Raw genomic sequence first — 23,304 nt, 5'->3', positions numbered from 1 at the left:
AGTGGGGCAGATTGCTGGAGACACTGGGGCAATGCTGGAGACACTGGGGCAATGCTGGAGACACTGGGACAATGCTGGAGACACTGGGGCAGATTGCTGGACACACTGGGGGTAATATGCTGGACACACTGGGGCAGATTGCTGGACACACTGTCTGGGGGCAATATGCTGGACATACTGGGGCAGATTGCTGGACACACTGGGGGTAATATGCTGGACACACTGGGGGTAATATGCTGGACACACTGGGGGTAATATGCTGGACACACTGGGGGTAATATGCTGGACACACTGGGGGCAGGACTGGAGGCATGGGCAGAATGGAGACACAGGGTAGAATGAAACACATGGGGCAGGATTGGATCATGGGGCAGGATGGATACGATGGAGACAGATGGGGCAGGATGGGGAGATCATATGGGGTAGAATGGATACTCATGAGTGCAGGATGGGAGAACATATGGCTGGAGCCAGGAATGAGACACACGGGGCCAGGGTGGGGAATAGTATTACCATAGGGGCTAATTAAGGGATATTATTACTGCAGTGATGTGTTTATTTTATTTTTTGAGTATACTGTTTTAAATGGGGGGGGGCGGTCCTGTTACTGTGCAGAGTGACACTATATCGCCTTTTTTTCTTCATGTGGTGTAATTTAGAAGTTGTGAAAAATTAAGTAATGTGTTCTGCAAGCGGAGCTCGAGATAACTGTGTTATTTCCTGCAGAAACGAGTCCTGGCTGGAAGAAATGATGGTGGTCTGTGCTGGATGAAAGATGAAGGACTTCACCTAGAGACGTCACTGGTGAGTCAGTGTTACCTATACACTGACACTATACACTGTATACTATATACAGAGGTCCTGTGTACAATGTTACCAGTGATCACTGTATTACCTCTACACAGACACTGCATACTAAGTACAGATCTCCTGTGAATACTGGCACTTATGGTGATAGTATTGTGTTTTTTTTTTTTTTATTACTGATCAGTATTGTAGTATTCAGTCACTATGTGGTGGTAATATGTGGTCTGGAAATGGTGTTGTGGTATTTGTCCCTTGTATGTGCTATTTGGTCACCAAGTGGTAATATGTGGTCTTGACATGGTGCGGTGGTATTTGTTCCTTGTATGTGCTATTTGGTCACCAAGTGGTAATGTGTGGTCTTGACATGGTGCGGTGGTATTTGTTCCTTATATGTGATATTATTCGATCACTGTGGTTGTAATTTGTGGTCTGGTCGTGGTGCGGTGGTATTTGTTCCTTGTATGTGATATTATTGGTCAAGATATACCTAAATTGTATTGCAGATTTTAACAAATATTTAATAGGTTACAGTAGAGTAGGGCCCGGCCATTTTTCTGGAATAATCTGGTTCGGGTATATCATGACCCCCGTCACATGACCCCCGTCACATGATCGGGGGGGCCCACAGTGTGTGAACAGCCCGGGGCCCTGGCTACCCTTAGTCCACCCCTGCCTCAGTCCTCCATATAGTATAATACACTCCTCAGTCCTCCATATAGTATAATACACTCCTCAGTCCTCCATATAGTATAATACCCTCCTCATAGTTCTCCATATATTAAAATACACTCCTCATAGTTCTCCATATACTAAAATACACTGCTCTGTCCTCCATATAGTATAATACACTACTCATAGTCATCCATGTAGTACAATTCACTTCCCATAGTATAATGCACCCCATAGTTCTTCATATAGTATAATGTATTCCCCATAGTCCTCGACACAGTATAATGCAGCCCACATATAGTATAATGATGCCACCCCAGAGTATAATGCAGCCACCCCACAGAATATAATGTAACCCCCAGAGAATATAATGCAGCCCCCCTCATATAGTATAATGCAGCCCCTGCATATATAATATATGGTAGCCCCCTCATAGAGCATAATGCAGCCCCCCATAGAATATAATGTAGCACCTCCATAGAATACAATGCTACCCTCCTCATATAGTATAATGCAGCTCCCCATAGAATATAATGTAGCCCCCTCACAGAGTATGATGCAATCACCCCTCATAGAGTATAATAAATTTAATACATAGAATACATTTAATATAGAATATAATACAGCCTACCTCCCCATAGAATATAATGTAGCCCCATAAAAGAGTATGATGCAATCCTCCCTCATAGAATGTAATACAGCCCCCCCATAGAATGTAATACAGCCCCCCCATAGAATGCAATACAATCCCCCATAGAATGTAATACAGCCCCCCCATAGAATGTAATACAGCCCCCCCAATAGCCCCACAATCCAGTTATTACTCATTGATATATTAAAAAAAAAAAAAAACATACAATCCTCACCTCTCCTCGTGCCCCACGCTGCTCCTGGCACACAGCAGGTACGCGATGATATGACATCATCGCGCACTCGCAGTGTCAGAGGCAGCGTGAGGAATGATAGGAGAGGGAGCGTCAGCAGACGCTCTCTTCTCCATCATTGCATTTAACTGTACTGGCATCATAGATGCTGTTACAGTTGAATGTGGCGGTGCTGGGGGGGGGGGGTGAGTCAGCGCTGGCGCCGCTGACAGCGGCACAGCGTGCAGGGATCGAGCGGCCCACTACTGGCACTGGCCCTTCTGGCATTTCCCAGAAGTGCCCGATGGCCAGTTCGGCCCTGCTGGAACCCATTGGAAGTACGCATCAGGATCCACAGATGACATCATCATCTTTAGTAATGAGTGGCACACCCACTTGTCCCAGGTAGAAGCGATTAGTTCAGAGCCATGGACTTAATGGCGGAATCCCCAAAAATATGCAATTAGGGCTCGAGAAAGCCCGGTACTTGGAGTACCTGATCGGCGCTCTTAGACTTCAGTGGCTGAAGTCTAAGGCCGGGATCACACATGCGAGAAACACGTCCGTGTCTCGCATGTGGAAACGAAGCTCTGGTGCCGGCACTCCGGAGTGGAGCGTGCGGCTCCATGTGTTCCTATGCGGCCGCACGCTCCGCTCCACAGTGCCGGCACCAGAGCTTCGTTTCCACATGCGAGACTCGGACGTGTTCCTCGCAAGTGAAAACAAGCCCTAAGAGCGTCGTTTGTGCTCGAAACGTGTCCAGCGACTACATGGTAGCTTCCATCCAAATGATGTAATTTTTCGCTTGTCAGCAGTTTTCCATATTTTAATATGTTTAAATAAATTTTTGATACTTTTCATTCCTGGAGATGGATTTTTCTTTCCATGTGCACAAGTTTCAACGTCAGACAGAGATGTTTTTTCCTTGCTCGGACATTATGCGCACTACAGACAAATGTTTCTACTGGGTGAGCGGAAAAGTTTTTCTGTTTTTTTCAAAAGTAAGTGTTAACCTGGGTCAAGCTATTTGACCAAGGTAATGTTCAGCAAAACCCGGTAAGGGTTTTTATTTGTGAAGCGGACTATAGGATGGTAGTGGGGTAGTCCGCCTCCTCCAAGACTGGTCTTACTGAGCATCTATGGTGCCACCCGCCCCAACGCGCATTTCGGCGCTGTGCCTTCGTCCGAGGAAGTGGCATCAATAGGAAATGTAAGCCTTAAATATGCTGGGTGAGCCTATCCAGATAAGTATAACAAAGAGGTTAGTAACGCTGCACATCAGTGGCACATGTGACGCCGGCTGCTCCCGGAAGTTAACTTCACTGAGAGCGTCATCAGTCAGGAGGGTCCAAGTCATCAAGCCACGCCCACATGGAATCATATGAGCAGTACCACATACACAAACCCACCACGGCAGGGAAAAGACGCCGGTATGGAGAGAGGAATTCGCCCCACTGCCAAACCTGCAAATCCCTCTAAAAATAACAGCCCTTAACTGGTTTTCCTAACAAACTGACTGAGTCACTACTTGGACCCAGTCCATTATTTCTTTTATTTTGCTTTGTGACTCACAGGCATCCTGCTATGAACACAAGGCACTCCAGCGGTTTTAATAGGACTCTGTCCACATTCTGGGGGATACATATCGACCCTCACATATGACCCCCTTACCACCCACATAGTAGTATAATGCACCCCATAGTATAATTCACCCCCATAGTATAATTCACCCCCTTGTCATATACAGCTCTGGCAAAATAAAGAGATCACTGCAAAATGTTCAGTTTATCTGATATTTCTCTTTAGAGGTAAATTTTTTAGTAAAATGTAAATTGTTCTTTTATTCTATAAACTACTGACAACATGTCTCTGAAGTTCCAAGCAATATATTTTGTATTTATTTTCTGAAAATAAGAAATGGTCAAAATAACAAAAAAATGCATTGCTTGCAGACCTCAAATACTGCAAAAAAAAAAACAAGTTCATAATCATTTAGAAACAACAATACTAATGTTATAGCTCAGCAAGAGTTGGCATGCTTTCCACCAGTCTTTAACACTGCTTTTAGGTGACCTTATGCCACTCCTGGTACAAAAATATAAGCAGTTTCTTCTTTTTGATCGCTTGTGACTATCCACTTGTGACTTCCTCTTGATTACATTCCAGAGGTTTTCAATGGGGTTCAGGTCTGGAGATTGGGCTGGCCTTGACAGGGATTGATGTGGTGGTCCTTCATCCACACCTTGATTGACCTAGCTATGTGGCACAGCGCATTGTCATGTTGGAAAAAAACAGTCCGCAGAGTTGGGGAACATTGCCTGAGCAGAAGGAATCAACTGTTTTTCCAGGATAACCTTGTATGCGGCTTGGTTCATACGTCCTTCTCAAAGAACAACCTGCCCAATTCCGACCTTGCTGAAGCATCCCCAGATCATCACCGATCCTCCACCAAATTTCACAGTGAGTGCAAGACACTGTGGCTTGTACGCCTCTCCAGGTCTCCGTCTAACCATTAGATGACAAAGTATTTATCTTCCGGCACTTTAACCCCCGAGCATTCCGAGAGCAGGCAAAGGGAAGAAAGCTCCTCAGAGCAGGTTTGACTGTCAGTGCAGTACTGAAAGTTTTCATAGCATAGGAATGCTCCTGCATCTCTATGCTTTACAAGCAATCAGCCTGCAAAAAATGAAAGTCTCATGGACAAAGTAAAAAAAAAATTTATAAAAAAAAAAAAGTAAAAAATAAAAGTGAAAAAATGGTAAAATTAAAAAAAAATAATAAAAAAATAAAACTATATTGTTCCCATAAATAAATATTTTTTATGAAAAAAATAAATAAAAGATAAAAGTACACATATTTGACATTGCCGAGTCGTAAACCACCTGTCGTATAAAACTGTCCCACAAGTTAACCCCTTTAGTGAACAGCATTAAAACAAAATGAAGGCAAAAAATAAAGCTTTATTCTCATACCACTGAACAAAAAATGGATAAAAAAGACGAATATAAATAAAAATAGTACCGCTGAAAACGTATCGCAAAAAACAAGCTGTCATACAGCTTCATCAGCGGAAAAATAAAAAAGTTATAGCTCTCAGAATAAAGCGATGCAAAAATAATTATTGTTTCTATAGAATGGTTTTTATTGTATAACCCCTTCATGACCTTGGGATTTTTCGTTTTTCCGTGTTCGTTTTTCACTCCCCTCCTTCCCAGAGCCATAACTTTTTTTTATTTTTCTGTCACTTTGCGGTGACTCAACATACTCCTGGTCCAAGCTCACTGTATCTGAGGATTCCCTCGGCTGTTTCACACTGGTACTGAGGGCATCTGCCCAAGCTATAATCTGCCACATCATGGAGCTACCTGTGTCCCCATTCTGTCACTATTTCTGTCCTGATTCTCCTTTCCTGCTGCTGTACTGAATTCAATAGCATACATAGTCCGTCTTGGTTATGTAAATCATATATTAATTATACCAGACATATCAACCAAGGCAGACCTAGGACCTCAAATGGACAACTGCATATATATATACTAACCAAACAAAGCACCAAAAACGCAGTCAAAACATGTCCAGTTAATGCAAAATAGAAAACAGCTTTATTGAATAAAAACACACAGGTATACAGCATGGCAGGCAAACAAATCCCCTACACAAGCCCGCACACACATCTCACATAAAGGGACCGGGCTGCAGCGCAACAATATTTATTATGGACCATATACATAGAAAGTCCATATATGCTATAGTAGCAACAATAATACCGAGACGTTTATCCACAATGTATGTGACCCTCTAAACAAGTGTCCAATATGTAGTACATACCAAAATGGTGAGTCACAAAATATGTGCACAGCAGTCCAGTCCTCCCCGACGCGCGTTTCGGCGGGTGGCCTTCCTCAGGGGGGGTGCCGGAGACAAGGGGGGCACCGATTAAATAGCTTACAGACCGGAAGTAGCGGCGTTCGCATGCACAGCCGCACCGCAACATCCACATCCGGTCCGCACGGCCTGCGGGACCGGAAACACATGGGCCCCATGTGATCCATCCCACAAGGCATAGCGAGAGCCGGAGAGAAGCGCGGCGCGACTGCGCAAGCGCGAACAACAGCCGCAGCCATATTACAAAGGGGCAAGTGTGCTGGCATATAGATAGAGCCAAAACGGCTCAAATAAAAGCACGCATACCTCTGGCCGCCGCTTATAAAAACAAACATAACAGACAATAAACAAAAATAAACCAATACAAATAACCTACTTAAATCGCTATAGTGACCAGCGATGCGGGACCTAATACAGGTATATGGCGAGTGGATAGACACATATCAAGATGACACCAATATATACATACAGATCGGCCATAGAAAAAAATAGATAGAACACCCACAGCCCTCATCCCTGCCCATATCAGAATACAAAGCCGCATAAATACAGTAATACATCAATACATATGCATAAGAATATCAGCACCAATTATATAGTAATAAATAGTAAATAACGCGTAGCCGCTGAATCGCATAGTCCATGATATAAATATCTCGGGATGATGTACAAAGAAGGGTGTTGATGTCCGTTGGAATATTCAACTATATTCAGAATAGATGCAGGTTCTTCTTATAAGTAGCCAGGGTGAAAGTCCCATACCCAGGTCACAAACCGGAAACAGGCTAAAATTAGAAAACAATAAAACGCAATTAAAAACAAGTAAAGATAGCGGATGCGGAGTAGTACAAGGGAAACGATGCGCAGCAGTCCGGCGACTATAGGAACGGGGCGAACGACAATCCCTCATTAAGTCCATGCGGTTGAACAGTCCCTAAACGCCAAATCCAGCGTGTTTCTAGCATGCCAAGTCTCTTGGAAAGACGGCCACCTCTGATGTTGATCCTGAGGGCATCAATTCCCCTCACTTTCAACATCGTGGCATCGCAATTGTGGTATGCCTTAAAATGTCTCGGCAGTGTTTTTAGTGTGGTCGCATCCACGTGGCCGGCGGCCGCCTGTATCCCCAACACGTGCTCCCTCACGCGGACTTTCAACTGGCGGGTGGTAAGGCCAACGTATATAAGTCCACAGGGGCATGTAGCATAATAAATAACATACCTAGTGGTACAGGTGATCCGTTGTCTAATAGAGAACCTCCTTGTACCACTAGAGTTACAGAAAAAATCACTTTTTTCAATGTTGGGGCAGGCGACACACCGACCACATGGAAAACAACCAACACTAGGTATAAACTTATCCAAGAAGGTTACAGGAGGCCGTCCCTCATAGTGGCTATGGACCAATTGGTCTCTAAGATTAGTGGCACGCCTAAATGTGATAGATGATTTTTTTGGGATAAACTTCTTGATTATAGGATCAACTTGAAGTATAGGCCAAGCCTTATCCAAGGCTCTCCTAATCTGATTAGCCTTAGAATTATAGGTAGTGATAAACCTAATATTATTGGTGTTATTAGTCCTATTCTGTTGTCCATAATGGCTGCCATAAAGCAAGTTGTGGCGTGTAGCATGTTTCGCCCTCTGGTATGCCCTCTTGATGGATCTCCCACTATATCCCCGTGCCGCAAAACGCATCCTCAGTTCCCCAGCTCTTTTCTCAAAATCACTATCAGTGGAGCAGATACGACGTAAACGAAGGAACTGCCCCACCGGAATAGAACGTATCATGTGCTGGGGATGACCTGAGGAGGCGTGCAACAGCGTGTTGGTAGAAGTTGGTTTACGGAAAATATCCGTACAAAGGGTACCATTAGGGTCCCTCTTAATCGTCACATCTAGAAAATCAATGGATATATCGCTCCACACAAATGTCAAGTGAATGTTCATATCGTTGCTGTTCAAGGAGGAGATGTACTGCGCAAGGTCGACGGACGTGCCCTGCCAGACGAAGAAGATATCATCAATATACCGTGTCCATAAAGGGACACGGTCAATTGATCCCTGTTCGCCCGACAGGAGGAGGTCCCTCTCCCACAGCCCCAGGAAAAGACCGGCATAGGAGGGCGCAAAGGCCGCTCCCATAGCAGTCCCCTGGAGCTGTAGGTAGAAGGACCCCTTAAAAACAAAAAAGTTATGCGTGAGGGTGAACTCTAAAAGCTCCAGCAGAAGCGATCTCATACCAATGGATAAAGTAGATGACTCCAAAAAATATCTAACGGCACCAATACCGTCTCTGTGCCTAATATTGGTATATAGAGATTCGACATCTGCCGAAACCAATAGAGAATCACCCTCCAAACACAGTCCGTCAACCCTGCGCAGCACATCCCCTGTATCCTTGAGAAAGGAAGGAAGGCTGGTAACTAGCGGTTGTAGGTGGAAATCTATCCACCTATTAACATGCTCCAGTAGATTTCCCCTTCCAGAAATGATAGGTCGACCCGGGGGTGACGAGATATTTTTGTGAATCTTGGGGAGCAGGTATAGGGTCGGAACCGTAGGTTCCGTAACCACCAAAGCTGTAGCCAGATCTTTGGTGATAACGTTGTTCCGTAAGGCCCGCTGGATAATGGAGTCTAATTGGGCACTATATGCTGACAGAGGATTGTATGTAAGTTTCTTATAACAGATGTTGTTGTTCAACTGCCTATATGCCTCTCTCTCATACATATCCACGGGCCAAAGAACGACGTTACCACCTTTATCAGCTGGTTTCACAACTATATCAGGAAGATTTTTAATGTATGTCAATCTTTCCCTCTCTTGTAAGGAAAGATTATCCCGTCCACCAAAATTATGAATATTAGACAAATCTTCCGTCACCACCCGGACGAATAAGTCAATGCTAGAGCATGACGATAGAGGGGGAAATCTACTGGAGCGTGGACGAATAGATGGAGGAACCTTACCTCCCGGATGTACATGCTCCACCGCCAACTCCTCCAGAATTAATAACGCATTCTGTTCCTCTTCTGTAGGAAACAATAGATGTAATTCATTGTTAAAATAGTACCTCTTGAACAACAACGATCTGGCAAACAAATGAAGATCTTTAATAGTATTAAATAGATTAAACCCAGATGTGGGGGAAAAAGAAAGACCCTTCTCCAAGAGTTGAAGATCCACCTCAGACAATACATGATTACTTAGGTTAATCACCTTATTATCCTTTTTAGATGTTGTAGATGTTAAATTGCCTCTCCTATATGGATGGTATGAATGATCCCGTAATCTACCACTATCCGTCACATCAGTGGTGGACACAGATGTAGATGAAAGATCCGATCGTCCACTCAAAGATGATAATGACATATTTGATGCAGTCCGATGCAGATGTTGATTATCACTATTCCTCCACAGATAAACTCTCTTTGACTCATAGTCCTTCGTGTCTCTCCCAAATTTAGTCAACTGACTATCCTGGATTTTTTTGGCTAAAGCGTCCATAGATTTATCTAGATCACTGTCAAATGATTGAAGTTTATCCGGAGGACACCCGGCCCTCACCTCTGTCTGTGCCATATCTATCTTTATATCCAGATCGGTGATCCCTGTGGTATTAAGATTGACGAGTAATTGCATCAGAGTAAGGGAGCATAACGTACATGCATCCTCCCATTGTGCTATAAAGTTCGTATCCTCCACTACAAACGAAGGTATTACCCTAACTCTAAGGCCCCTAGGAATCATCTTATTCCTGATATACTTTTCCAAGAACAGTCTGTTCCACCAAAAACGTGAACGCTTTAGTAGCATAGTTTTAATGGACTGCAGTCTATCGTCCCATCCCGAGTCACCCGACTGCTGCGCACCAGTCCCACCATCACCGAACACCTGGTCAACCTGGTTTAGCCAAATTTTCTCTTTGGCCCGATAGTCCATAGTGTAGACCACGAAACCTGTGCATAACACAGTAACAATTAGACAGAATTCAATAGCATACATAGTCCGTCTTGGTTATGTAAATCATATATTAATTATACCAGACATATCAACCGAGGCAGACCTAGGACCTCAAATGGACAACTGCATATATATATACTAACCAAACAAAGCACCAAAAACGCAGTCAAAACATGTCCAGTTAATGCAAAATAGAAAACAGCTTTATTGAATAAAAACACAGGTATACAGCATGGCAGGCAAACAAATCCCCTACACAAGCCCGCACACACATCTCACATAAAGGGACCGGGCTGCAGCGCAACAATATTTATTATGGACCATATACATAGAAAGTCCATATATGCTATAGTAGCAACAATAATACCGAGACGTTTATCCACAATGTATGTGACCCTCTAAACAAGTGTCCAATATGTAGTACATACCAAAATGGTGAGTCACAAAATATGTGCACAGCAGTCCAGTCCTCCCCGACGCGCGTTTCGGCGGGTGGCCTTCCTCAGGGGGGGTGCCGGAGACAAGGGGGGCACCGATTAAATAGCTTACAGACCGGAAGTAGCGGCGTTCGCATGCACAGCCGCACCGCAACATCCACATCCGGTCCGCACGGCCTGCAGGACCGGAAACACACGGGCCCCATGTGATCCATCCCACAAGGCATAGCGAGAGCCGGAGGCTCTTTTTTTCTGCTGCTGTACTGGCCTACTGCTGTTCAGGCCTGGTGCTATGGATGGCTGGACTTCTCCCTTGGTGAATGTTGCATGGCCACAGCTATCATTCTGTGCAAAATAAAGGGAGAAACCAGCGCTGCTTGTGGTCAGAACGCAATACAAAAATGCACATGCACAGATTAATTTCTAACTGTATATCAAAATGAGACATTTAGCAAACAATTGATCAATTCTTTGAGCCACCTCACCACACCAAGGTATTCTCATAAGGGGCAGTCCTACTCTACGATTTTTATATTTGCTGTGCCATTACGGCCTCCTAAATGTGTTGGAAGCAAGACCACATTAATCCCACTTTAAGTTTTTTATATTTGCTGTGCCATTACGGCCTCCTAAATGTATTAAAAGCGGGACCATATTGAATGCAAACTGTGCCTGTAGTGTTTCAGAATCACTTCCATGGCGCCAGAAAGGGTACGCGTAGATAAAGGTCGACCAGGTCCAGACATAGACATTTCAGATCTGACCTGCGCACTGCCTGGCCAGCACCACAGATAAAGAATGAGACAGGCCCAGGCACAGGTGCACAAATCAAACAGAGCCTGGGGCAGGGCAGGACTGCTGTATGTGTGTACAGCAGCCTAGATCAATCACAATGAAAACAGAAAGAATGGCGTGCATGACCCAGTGCGCACGGCAACAGTGGTGGTCAGCCACAAACCAATATCAAAATAAAATATATCATTCTGTGCACCTAAGCCCGTGCAGGCGGTTTTGGGCACCCTGGCCTGCCTGACTCAAAACAGGAAATCTTCCCTATCTCAACTGCAGCTGGCCCCTCCTATAATTAACTATTTATGTTATCATACCCCATCCAGTGTCCAAACTAGGGTACTGCACTTTCCCTATAATAAAGCATACATTGTAAACATACAAACAGGACTGTTGTGAATTCTGTGGCTGAGTTCACTTCTGTGGTCACAAGTGGTATTGCAGTCTCTGGGCTTCCTCCCTCAGGTGTTTTGGTGAGCTCGTTGGCTGCCTTGCTATTTAGCTCCACCTGAGTCTGTCTTCCTTGCTCCTTGTCAATGTTCCAGTGTTGGATCTGAGCTACTGCATCTTTCCTTGGGCCTGCTGCTCTGCTAGATAAGTGCTTCTAGTTTGTTTTCTGTTTTTTCTGTCCAGCTTGCTATTAACTTTTGCTGGAAGCTCTGAGAAGCAAAGGGGTGCACCGCCGTGCTGTTAGTTCGGCACGGTGGGTCTTTTTGCCCCTTTGCGTGGTTTTCGTTTTAGGGTTTTTTGTAGACTGCATAGTTCTCTTTGCTATCCTCGCTCTGTCTAGAATATCGGGCCTCACTTTGCTGAATCTATTTCATTCCTACGTTTGTCTTTTCATCTTGCTAACAGTCATTATATGTGGGGGGCTGCCTATTCCTTTGGGGTATTTCTCTGAGGTAAGTCAGGCTTGTATTTCTATCTTCAGGCTAGTCAGCTCCTCAGGCAGTGCCGAGTTGCATAGGTAGTGATAGGCGCAATCCACTGCTGCTTATAGTTGTGTGAGGATAGATCAGGTACTGCAGTCTACAGAGATTCCACGTCTCAGAGCTCGTCCTATTGTTTTTGGTTATTGCCAGATCTCTGTATGTGCGCTGATTACTGCACGCTGTGTTGCCTGATTGCCAGCCATAACAGTACAAGGAGCCACACCAATGATTCCCAATAGAGGGAAAAAAGAAATCCTGACAGCATTTTTTTTTCTTAGCTCTGTCTTCAGTCTTTTTTTCCCCCTAGACATTAGAGTGCTTCAGGACACAGCTGTGGACATGGATATTCAGGCTCTGTGCTCCTCAATGGATAATCTAGTTGTAAATGTACAAAAGATTCAAGATACTATTGATCAGAAATCGATGCTAGAACCAAGAATTCCGATTCCTGATTTGTTTTTTGGTGACAGAACTAAGTTCCTGAGCTTCAGAAATAATTGTAAGCTATTTTTGGCCTTGAAACCTCATTCTTCTGGTAATCCTATTCAACAGGTTTTGATTATTATTTCTTTTTTGCGCGGCGACCCACAGGACTGGGCGTTTTCTCTTGCACCAGGAGATTCTGCATTGAGTAATGTTGATGCATTTTTCCAGGCGCTGGGATTGCTTTACGATGAGCCTAATTCAGTGGATCGGGCTGAGAAAAATCTGCTGGCTTTATGCCAGGGTCAGGATGATGTAGAAGTATATTGTCAGAAATTTAGGAAATGGTCAGTACTCACTCAGTGGAATGAATCTGCGCTGGCAGCTTTGTTCAGAAAGGGTCTCTCTGAAGCTCTTAAGGATGTAATGGTGGGATTTCCTATGCCTGCTGGTTTGAATGAGTCTATGTCCTTGGCCATTCAGATCGGTCGTCGCTTGCGCGAGCGTAAATCTGTGCACCATCTGGCGGTATTGTCTGAGAGTAAACCTGAGCCTATGCAGTGCGACAGGACGATGACTAAAGTAGAACGGCAAGAACACAGACGTCTGAACAGACTGTGTTTCTATTGTGGTGATTCTACTCATGCTATTTCTAATTGTCCTAAACGCACTAGGCGGTTCGATAGCTCTGCCGTTATTGGTACTGTACAGTCCAAATTCCTTTTGTCCATTACCTTAATGTGCTCTTTGTCATCGTATTCTGTCATGGCGTTTGTGGATTCAGGTGCTGCCCTGAATCTGATGGATTTGGATTATGCTAAACGTTGTGGATTTTTCTTGGAGCCTTTGCGGTGTCCTATTCCGTTGAGAGGAATTGATGCTACACCTTTGGCCAAGAATAAGCCTCAGTACTGGGCCCAGCTGACCATGTGCATTGCTCCTGCACATCAGGAAGTTATTCGCTTTCTGGTACTGCATAATTTGCATGATGTGGTCGTGTTGGGGTTGCCATGGCTACAAACCCATAATCCAGTATTGGATTGGAACTCTATGTCGGTAACCAGCTGGGGTTGTCAGGGAGTACATGGTGATGTTCCATTTTTGTCTATTTCGTCATCCATTCCTTCTGACATCCCAGAGTTCTTGTCGGACTTTCAGGATGTATTTGAAGAGTCCAAGTCTGATGCCCTACCTCCGCATAGGAATTGTGATTGTGCTATCGATTTGATTCCTGGTAGTAAATTCCCTAAGGGTCGTTTATTTAATTTGTCCGTACCTGAACACACCGCTATGCGCAGTTATGTGAAGGAGTCCCTGGAGAAGGGACATATTCGCCCATCGTCGTCACCATTGGGAGCAGGGTTCTTTTTTGTAGCCAAGAAGGATGGTTCGCTAAGACCGTGTATTGATTACCGCCTTCTTAATAAGATCACTGTTAAGTTTCAGTATCCCTTGCCATTGATTTCTGACTTGTTTGCTCGGATTAAGGGGGCTAGTTGGTTTACTAAGATTGATCTTCGTGGTGCGTATAATCTGGTGAGAATCAGGCAGGGAGATGAATGGAAAACGGCATTTAATACGCCCGAGGGTCATTTTGAGTATCTGGTGATGCCGTTCGGACTTGCCAATGCTCCATCTGTTTTTCAGTCTTTTATGCATGACATTTTCCGTGAGTATCTGGATAAATTCTTGATTGTTTACTTGGATGACATTTTGATCTTCTCAGATGATTGGGAGTCTCATGTGAAGCAAGTCAGAATGGTTTTCCAGGTACTGCGTGCTAATTCCTTGTTCGTGAAGGGATCAAAGTGTCTCTTCGGTGTGCAGAAAGTTTCATTTTTGGGGTTCATCTTTTCCCCTTCTACTATCGAGATGGATCCGGTTAAGGTTCAGGCCATCCAGGATTGGACTCAGCCGACATCTCTAAAAAGTCTGCAGAAATTCCTGGGCTTTGCTAATTTTTATCGTCGCTTCATCTGTAATTTTTCTAGCATTGCCAGACCATTGACATATTTGAACAAGAAGGGTGCTGATTTGGTTAATTGGTCCGTATAGGATTTCTGAGATTCTCAATCCGGTGTCTTTTCGTCTGATCCTCCCAGACTCCTTTTCCATACATAATGTATTCCATAGGTCGTTGTTGAGGAGATACGTGGCACCTATGGTTCCATCTGTGGAGCCTCCTGCCCCTGTTTTGGTGGAGGGGGAATTGGAGTATATTGTGGAGAAGATTTTGGATTCTCGTGTCTCTAGACGGAAACTCCAGTATCTGGTCAAATGGAAGGGTTATGCTCAGGAAGATAATTCCTGGGTTTTTGCCTCTGATGTCCATGCCCCAGATCTTGTTCGTGCCTTTCATGTGGCTCATCCTGGTCGGCCTGGGGGTTCTGGTGAGGGTTCGGTGACCCCTCCTCAAGGGGGGGGGGTACTGTTGTGAATTCTGTGGCTGAGTTCACTTCTGTGGTCACAAGTGGTATTGCAGTCTCTGGGCTTCCTCCCTCAGGTGTTTTGGTGAGCTCGTTGGCTGCCTTGCTATTTAGCTCCACCTGAGTCTGTCTTCCTTGCTCCTTGTCAATGTTCCAGTGTTGGATCTGAGCTACTGCATCTTTCCTTGGGCCTGCTGCTCTGCTAGATAAGTGCTTCTAGTTTGTTTTCTGTTTTTTCTGTCCAGCTTGCTATTAACTTTTGCTGGAAGCTCTGAGAAGCAAAGGGGTGCACCGCCGTGCTGTTAGTTCGGCACGGTGGGTCTTTTTGCCCCTTTGCGTGGTTTTCGTTTTAGGGTTTTTTGTAGACTGCATAGTTCTCTTTGCTATCCTCGCTCTGTCTAGAATATCGGGCCTCACTTTGCTGAATCTATTTCATTCCTACGTTTGTCTTTTCATCTTGCTAACAGTCATTATATGTGGGGGGCTGCCTATTCCTTTGGGGTATTTCTCTGAGGTAAGTCAGGCTTGTATTTCTATCTTCAGGCTAGTCAGCTCCTCAGGCAGTGCCGAGTTGCATTGGTAGTGATAGGCGCAATCCACTGCTGCTTATAGTTGTGTGAGGATAGATCAGGTACTGCAGTCTACAGAGATTCCACGTCTCAGAGCTCGTCCTATTGTTTTTGGTTATTGCCAGATCTCTGTATGTGCGCTGATTACTGCACGCTGTGTTGCCTGATTGCCAGCCATAACACAGGACATAGCAGCATAACAGAACATCACAGAAATTAATGTACATCAAATATACAATTAGAATAAAAGAAGAGAGTGGAGTATTACACATTCCCAGTACACCCCTTACATCAATATGATTACTGCGCCCTATATGAATTAGTTGAGGGGTTTTAGTATGTAACATTTATGGGGGGATTCTGTTGTTTTGGCACCCCAGGGGCTCTACCAATGTGACATGGCACCCTCAATCCATTCCATCACAATCTGAACTGCAATTTGGCACTCCTTCCCTTCTGAGCTTTTCACTGTGCCTCAAAAGTATTCCCCCATTACATGTAGGGTATTGGTGCACTCAGGAAAAAATTGACCTCAGTTTGTTGTAAAAATTTCCCCATTAGCCCTTAGAAAAATTAAAAACTTGGGGCTAAAACAACATTTTATTGGTAAAAATGTAATTTATTCTTTATTATAGTCTCAATGGTATAAAATTCTGTGAGGCACATGTGGTGTCAGTATGATCACTGCACTCCAGATTGGAGGGTGTAGTTTATAAAATGAGATTACATATGTTGTTCTGGCACTTCAGGGGCTCTGCCAATGTGACATGGCACCCTCAAACCATTCCAGCAAAATGTGAACTCCAATATAGCGCTTCTTCCCTTCTGAGCTTTGCACTGTGCTTCAAAAATAGTTTTCCCCGCATATGGGGTATCGACATACTCAGGAGAAATTGTACAACAAATTGTGTGGTGCGATTTCTCCTGTTACCCTTATGAAAATAAAAGAATTGGGGCTAAAATAACATTTTTGTTGGGAAAATATGATTTTTTATTTTTTTTTTATTGGCTCAACGCTATAAACCTATATGAAGCATCTGGGGTTTCAAAATGCTCACCACACATCTAAATACATTCCTTGAGGGATCTAGTTTTCAAAATGGGTTAATTTGTGAGGAGTTTCCACTGTTTAAGCACATGAGGGGCTCCCCAAACGGGACATGGCATCTGCTAATGATTCCAGCCGAGTTTGCATTCAAGAAGTCAAATGAGGCTCCTTGCCTTCCAAGCCTTGCCGTGTGCCCAAACAGTAGTTTTCTCCCTCATATTGTGTATCTTTGCACAACAAGCTGTATGGTGAAATTTCTCCTGTTACCCTTATGAAAATGCAAAATTTGGGGCTAAAAAACATTTTTGTGCAGAAAATATATTTTTTTCATTTTCACGGCTCAACATTATAAACTTCTGTGAAGCACCTGGGATTCAAGATGCTCACCACACATCTAAATACATTTGTTGAGGGTTCTGGTTTCCAAAACGGGGTAATTTGTGGGGGGGGATTACATTGTTTAGGCACATCAGAGGCTCTCCAAACGCGACATGGTGTTTGCTAATCGTTCCAACAAATTTTGCATTCAAAAAGTCAAATGGCGCTCCTTCCAAGCTGTGCCGTGGGAAATGTGGGAAATGTTATTTATTAACTATTCTTGTGACTTATCTCTCTGATTTAAGGGCATAAAAATTCAAATTTTGAAAATGGCTAAATTTTCCACATTTTCGCCAAATTTCAGGTTTTTTTTTGCAAATAAATACAAGTCATATCAAAGAAATGTTACCACTATCATAAAGTACAATATGTCACAATAAACATTCCCAGAATCAGTGGGATCCATTGAAGCGTTCCAGAGTTATTACATCATAAAATGACTGGTCAGAATTGTAAAATTTGGCCTGGTCATTAACATACAAACCACTTTGGGTGGTAAAGGGGTTAACCCCTTCACAAACTTTGTTGTACCCATTTATCATGGTAGAATAGAGGTTCCCGACCTCTGACTTAAATCATGGCGATCGTGCGCGGCACAGCAGCTGTGCCTGCATGATCGCCGCCGGCAGTTTCAGTAACGTGATGACTGAGATCCAGTGGCAGCACCACTCCCGACTATTCAGTCTTTTAAATGCCACAATCGATTGCAGCATTTGGGAGGCTAGAGGAAGGAGGGTGCTCACACTCCCATCTGGTCGGTGCCCCTGTGACATAATTGAGAGGGCCCAATTGTTATGGCAATGCGAGGACGTCATTGAGACCTATGGCATGCATGTTAGACCATGACGGGCAAGGTCTATAAGAGGCTTCTGTCAGTGTAATTCTGACAGGAATAATGCATTGCAATGCATTATATCAGCGATCAGAGTAATAAAAGTTAAAGTCTCAGAGAGTCTAAGTAAAAAAGTTTTTAAAAATTTGAAAAACATATACCGATAAATAGGTATATTTATGTACAAACAAAAAAAAAACAAAAAAAGTACACATTTGGTATCACCGCATCCAGAATGACCCAATATATAAAACTGTCACACTAATTATCCTTTTCAGTGAACACCATAAAAAAAAAAAAAAATCGTGGCAAAAAAAAACTATTCTTTTTCATTATACTAATGAACAAAAAGTAGAATAAAACGTGATAAAAAGTTGAATGTAAATAAAAATGGTATAGCTGAAAACTTCTTGTCCCACAAAAAAATAAGCTGCCATGCACCTCAGTCAGTGGAGCTTAGGAAAACGTTTTTATATGTTTAACTAAATTTACATAAGCTAGTTTTTGGGTAACAAATCTTTTTTTTAAATTACTTTAAGGGGCCTAGAATTTAGCTAGAACCAAAAGGGCAGAGAAAATAAAAAAATCAGAAGACAGAAGAGTAGTCCGGAAAAGGGGCATGGTCAGAACAGGATCAACTAGTCCTGATCACACAGGACTGAACTAGAGGAGAACAAGGCTGTATCTGGCAGCTTCTGGCAATATGCTTCTAGCTTTAGTAGGGTGTGGTGCTTTACAATTACCTGAAGTAGGAAGCTGATTATTCCAGCTGGACTGCACACACACCCATACTGCCACACTGGGTGGTACTACTGGTCCCAGCCACCCTATTCTTAGTGGCTGGACAGAGCCTGTGCTGCCCAGAGCTTCTGGTTACAATGTGTCTTCTATCACCAGTGCCACCTGCAGAAGGAATGATGGCGGCGACTGGTGATAGAAGCAGACATCGCAAGATCAGACCCCAGAGGAGATCAGACATACCATTTGCAGAGGCCCTAGTGTTACAGAAAGACAGAAAACTCCATAAAGTTACTCTATTTTGTGAATTTAACAATCAGTGAATTAATATATAGGAGTATTGACTTTTTGACACATGAATGTTTTCTTTTTGTTTTACAGGAGCAGTAAAAGTTTTTGTATCATTTTCACCTCCAGAACATTTTTTGTGGCTCTTTATTCTTATATTTTGGAGGCAAAATGAACGAACAGTTGAACACCACGCTTCACTGGTTCATGCAATGAGTTCTTCTATTAGATCGTGGACTGTCATTGTCTTAGTGAATAATTCAGTTTTACTACATAACTTTTTCCATTTCTATGGACATTTTGAGTAGAAATGTTCAAAAATATAAGTTTCAATATTTTATTCAAAAATAATAATTGGTTTTATTCTTGGCAGATGACAGTACCAGGAGATCAGAGGGACAACTGACATCTTCAGTTTTTAAGTCAGATGACCTTGAGATGTCACAGGATACAATTGAAGTGAATGCCATTACTCCAGATATACCATCATCTATTCACAGCAAAGATTTATCATCTCCTTCTTTGAAACAGGTCCTATCCTCTGATTCATTACAGTCTACTAATGAAAATAAAAATCAGAAAAGAGGCATTAAAAAACGAACTTCTCTTAAAGCAAAGAAGCAAATTACACATTCAGAATACGGAAATACTTTTCCCCTCAAAACATCTTTTGTTAAGCATCAAAAAATTCACACAGAGGAAAAAAGATTTTCTTGTTCCAAATGTGAGAGGTATTTTCACTATGAATCAGATCTTGTTAGGCATAAAATAATTCATGATGTAGAGAAGCCATACTCATGTTCAGAATGTGGGAAATGTTTTAACTGGAAATCAGATCTTGTTATTCACCAGAGAACTCACACAGGGGAGAAGCCATATTTATGTTTAGAATGTGGGAAATGTTTTACAGAGAAATCAAATCTTAACACACATCAGCGAACTCACACTGGGGAGAAGCCATATTCATGTTCCGAATGTGGGAAATGTTTTAAACATAAATGTAATCTTGTAATTCACCAGAGAACTCACACAGGGGAGAAGCCATATTTATGTTCAGAATGTGAGAAATGTTTTTTATGTAAACGAGAACTTCTTAATCACCATAGAACTCACACAGGGGAGAAGCCTTTTTCATGTTCAGAATGTGGAAAGTGTTATAGAGTGAGCTCACAACTCGTTCAACATCAGAGAACTCACACAGGGGAGAAGCCTTTTTCATGTTCAGAATGTGAAAAATGTTATGGAGTGAGATCACAACTTGTTAGACATCAGAGAACTCACACAGGAGAGAAGCCTTTCTCATGTTCAGAATGTGAAAAATGTTATGGAGTGAGATCAGAACTTGTTAAACATCAGAGAACTCACACAGGGGAGAAGCCTTTTTCATGTTCAGAATGTGGAAAATGTTTTGCATTGAAAAGATACCTAGTTTTACACCAGAGAACTCACACAGGGGAAAAGCCATATTCATGTTTAGAATGTGGAAAATGTTTTGCATCGAAAGACTATCTAGTTTTTCACCAGAAAACTCACACAGGGGAGAAGCCTTTTTCTTGTTCAACATGTGGAAAATGTTTTGTACGAAAAACAGCGCTTGTTTCTCACCAAAAAAATCACACAGGGGAGAAACCTTTTTTGTGTTCTGAATGTGGAAAACGTTTTGCATGGAATTCATACCTTGTTATACACCAGAGAAGTCATACAGGGGAGAAGCCATATTCATGTTCAGAATGTGGAAAATGTTTTGCATCGAAAGAATATCTAGTTTTACACCAGAAAATTCACACAGGAGAGAAACCTTTTTCATGTTCTGAATGTGGAAAATGTTTTGCATGGAAAGCATACCTTGTTATACACCAGAGAATTCATGCAGGGGAGAAGCCATATTTATGCTCAGAATGTGGAAAATGTTGGTCAGATAAATTAAGTCTTAATAAGCACCAAAAAATTCACAAAGGGGAGAAGTGATATTCATGTTCAGAATGTGGAAAATGTTTTTCATATAAATCATATTTGGTTAAGCACCAGAGAATTCACACAAGTGAGAAGCAATGTTCATATGATGGGAAATGTGGGAAATATTTTGAACAGTAATGCTATTTTGTTGAACATTTTAAATTCCACAAGGGGAGAAGTCATTATCATATCTGGAATGTGGAAAATGAATTAATAGAAAATATATTTTGTTGAACATAAAAATAAAAAAAAACGCACAAGGGGAGAAACTATATGTTTTATGGAGAAATTGTTCAAAAACCATATTAGTCGTATAAACAAAATAGGGAAATTACATTAGAACTTCCTGTATTTTTTGTACTGTTAGATGCATTTTTAACAGTAAAAATTATTGTTAATAAGTGATAGCCACTTTTAGTCTGGAAGCAGCTTCCTGCGATGGAGCAAACATCATCCTTCCCGATCACTGTGAGATGTGTTCTCTCCTCCTGCACAACATTGATCTACGTGATCACTGCAGAGCAGGAGAGGAAGATACCAGGACCTGCACAGAGGCTGAATGTTCTGAGAGAGCAGCTGATGAACTTTCCACCTGACTTCTGACTTGCTACAGGACCTTTCACATGAACTGAAGGAACTGTTAATGTATGTAAATGTGCAGATGTAGCAGAGCTGAGTGTATGTAAATGTGCAGATGTAGCAGAGTTGAGTGTGTGTGTAAATGTGCAGTGTTGTGTGTATATGTGCACTGCAGAGTGTTCATTAATGTCCGTAGTTTGACGTTATAGGTAAATATGACGTATATACAAAGAATGTTTGTGTAGAACAACATCGTCTGATAATTAAGTGCTATCGTAAATAGGTTGATTCCATTAGCTTTAGCCACATTAGCAGTTGCCATTTACCAGTATGGCTAACCAACATCCATAAAGCCCAGTTCACACGAATTCGGTGAGATTGCACTAATATGAAAGATTATAATACCGAGACAGAACATCTCAAACAGCAATTCCTTCATAAAGGCTTTAAGTTGCCATTGTTGGAGAAATGAAGAAGAGGAAGGAGGTGTCATTCAGTGTGATGCTGAAGGAAGCTCGATGGCAAGGTGAAATCAATAGTATTTTATTGTAAAGGTTTATAGGTCCGCGCGTTTCAAGGTCTCACACGACCTCTTCATGAGGGCAAAAAATCTAAAGGTTTTACTAGCTTCAGTCATTCTGTGTTATTGGGAACAATATTAGAGGGCAGTTGGTAGCGGCCGCACCAAGCTAATACTTATCAATAGTGTTGAGCATTCCGATACCGCAAGTATCGGGTATCGGCCGATACTTGCGGTATCGGAATTCCGATACCGAGATCCGATATTTTTGTGATATCGGGTATCGGTATCGGAAGTGTAAAATAAAGAATTAAAATAAAAAATATTGTTATATTCACCTCTCCGGCGGCCCCTGGACATCAGCGGGAGGATCCGGCGTCCGGCACGGCTTCTTTCTTCAAAATGCGCGCCTTCAGGACCTGTGGTATGACGTCCCGGCTTCTGATTGGTCGCGTGCCGCCCATGTGACCGCCACGCGACCAATCAGAAGCCGCGACGTCATTCCTCAGCTAAAGTCCTAGAATGAGCGCCTTTTAGGACCTGAGGAATGACGTCGCGGCTTCTGATTGGTCGCGTGGCGGTCACATGGGCGGCACGCGACCAATCAGAAGCCGGGACGTCATTCCACAGGTCCTGAAGGCGCGCATTTTGAAGAAAGAAGCCGTGCCGGACGCCGGATCCTCCCGCTGATGTCCAGGGGCCGCCGGAGAGGTGAATATAACAATATTTTTTATTTTAATTCTTTATTTTACACTTTAATATGGATCCCAGGGCCTGAAGGAGAGTTTCCTCTCCTTCAGACCCTGGGATCCATGAGGATACATTCCGATACTTGATGTCCCATTGACTTGTATTGGTATCGGATATCGGTATCGGCGATATCCGATATTTTTCGGGTATCGGCCGATACTATCCGATACCGATACTTTCAAGTATCGGACGGTATCGCTCAACACTACTTATCAATGCTCACTAGTGTGGGATATAGGGACTTACTATATTGTGAGCATAGTGGAAAAAAAGGGTTATATCCCGATGTCCCGTCATACACACTGACTGTCATATCTTTAAGGGTAAGTTCACACAGGGCGTATTTGCTGCTTTTTGTTGCTGCTTTTTTTATGGTAATTTTCAGCTGCTTTTTACGGTACCAGCAAAGCCTCTGAGATTTCAGAAATCTCATGCACACACATTGGGTTT

At 42.9% G+C, this 23,304-nt stretch overlaps 1 protein-coding gene across 1 annotated transcript in view; it reads left to right on the top strand.

Moving 5' to 3' along the window:
- The window catches only part of LOC138663782 (oocyte zinc finger protein XlCOF6-like), a 55,981-nt gene extending 34,642 nt beyond the window's left edge, over nt 1–21,339 (top strand). Inside the window, exon 7 of the mRNA XM_069750116.1 lies at nt 19,423–21,339. Coding sequence (XP_069606217.1) covers nt 19,423–21,017 — 1,595 coding nt within the window. The 3' untranslated portion in view covers nt 21,018–21,339. The remainder of the gene's footprint in view (nt 1–19,422) is intronic.
- The last annotated feature ends 1,965 nt before the right edge of the window (nt 21,340–23,304 follow it).

The sequence above is a fragment of the Ranitomeya imitator genome, chromosome 2 (genome assembly GCF_032444005.1).
Source record: "Ranitomeya imitator isolate aRanImi1 chromosome 2, aRanImi1.pri, whole genome shotgun sequence".
Taxonomy (NCBI): domain Eukaryota; kingdom Metazoa; phylum Chordata; class Amphibia; order Anura; family Dendrobatidae; genus Ranitomeya; species Ranitomeya imitator.
The sequence above is the reverse complement of the archived record's forward strand: the minus strand, read 5'-3'. Positions and strand labels throughout refer to the sequence as shown.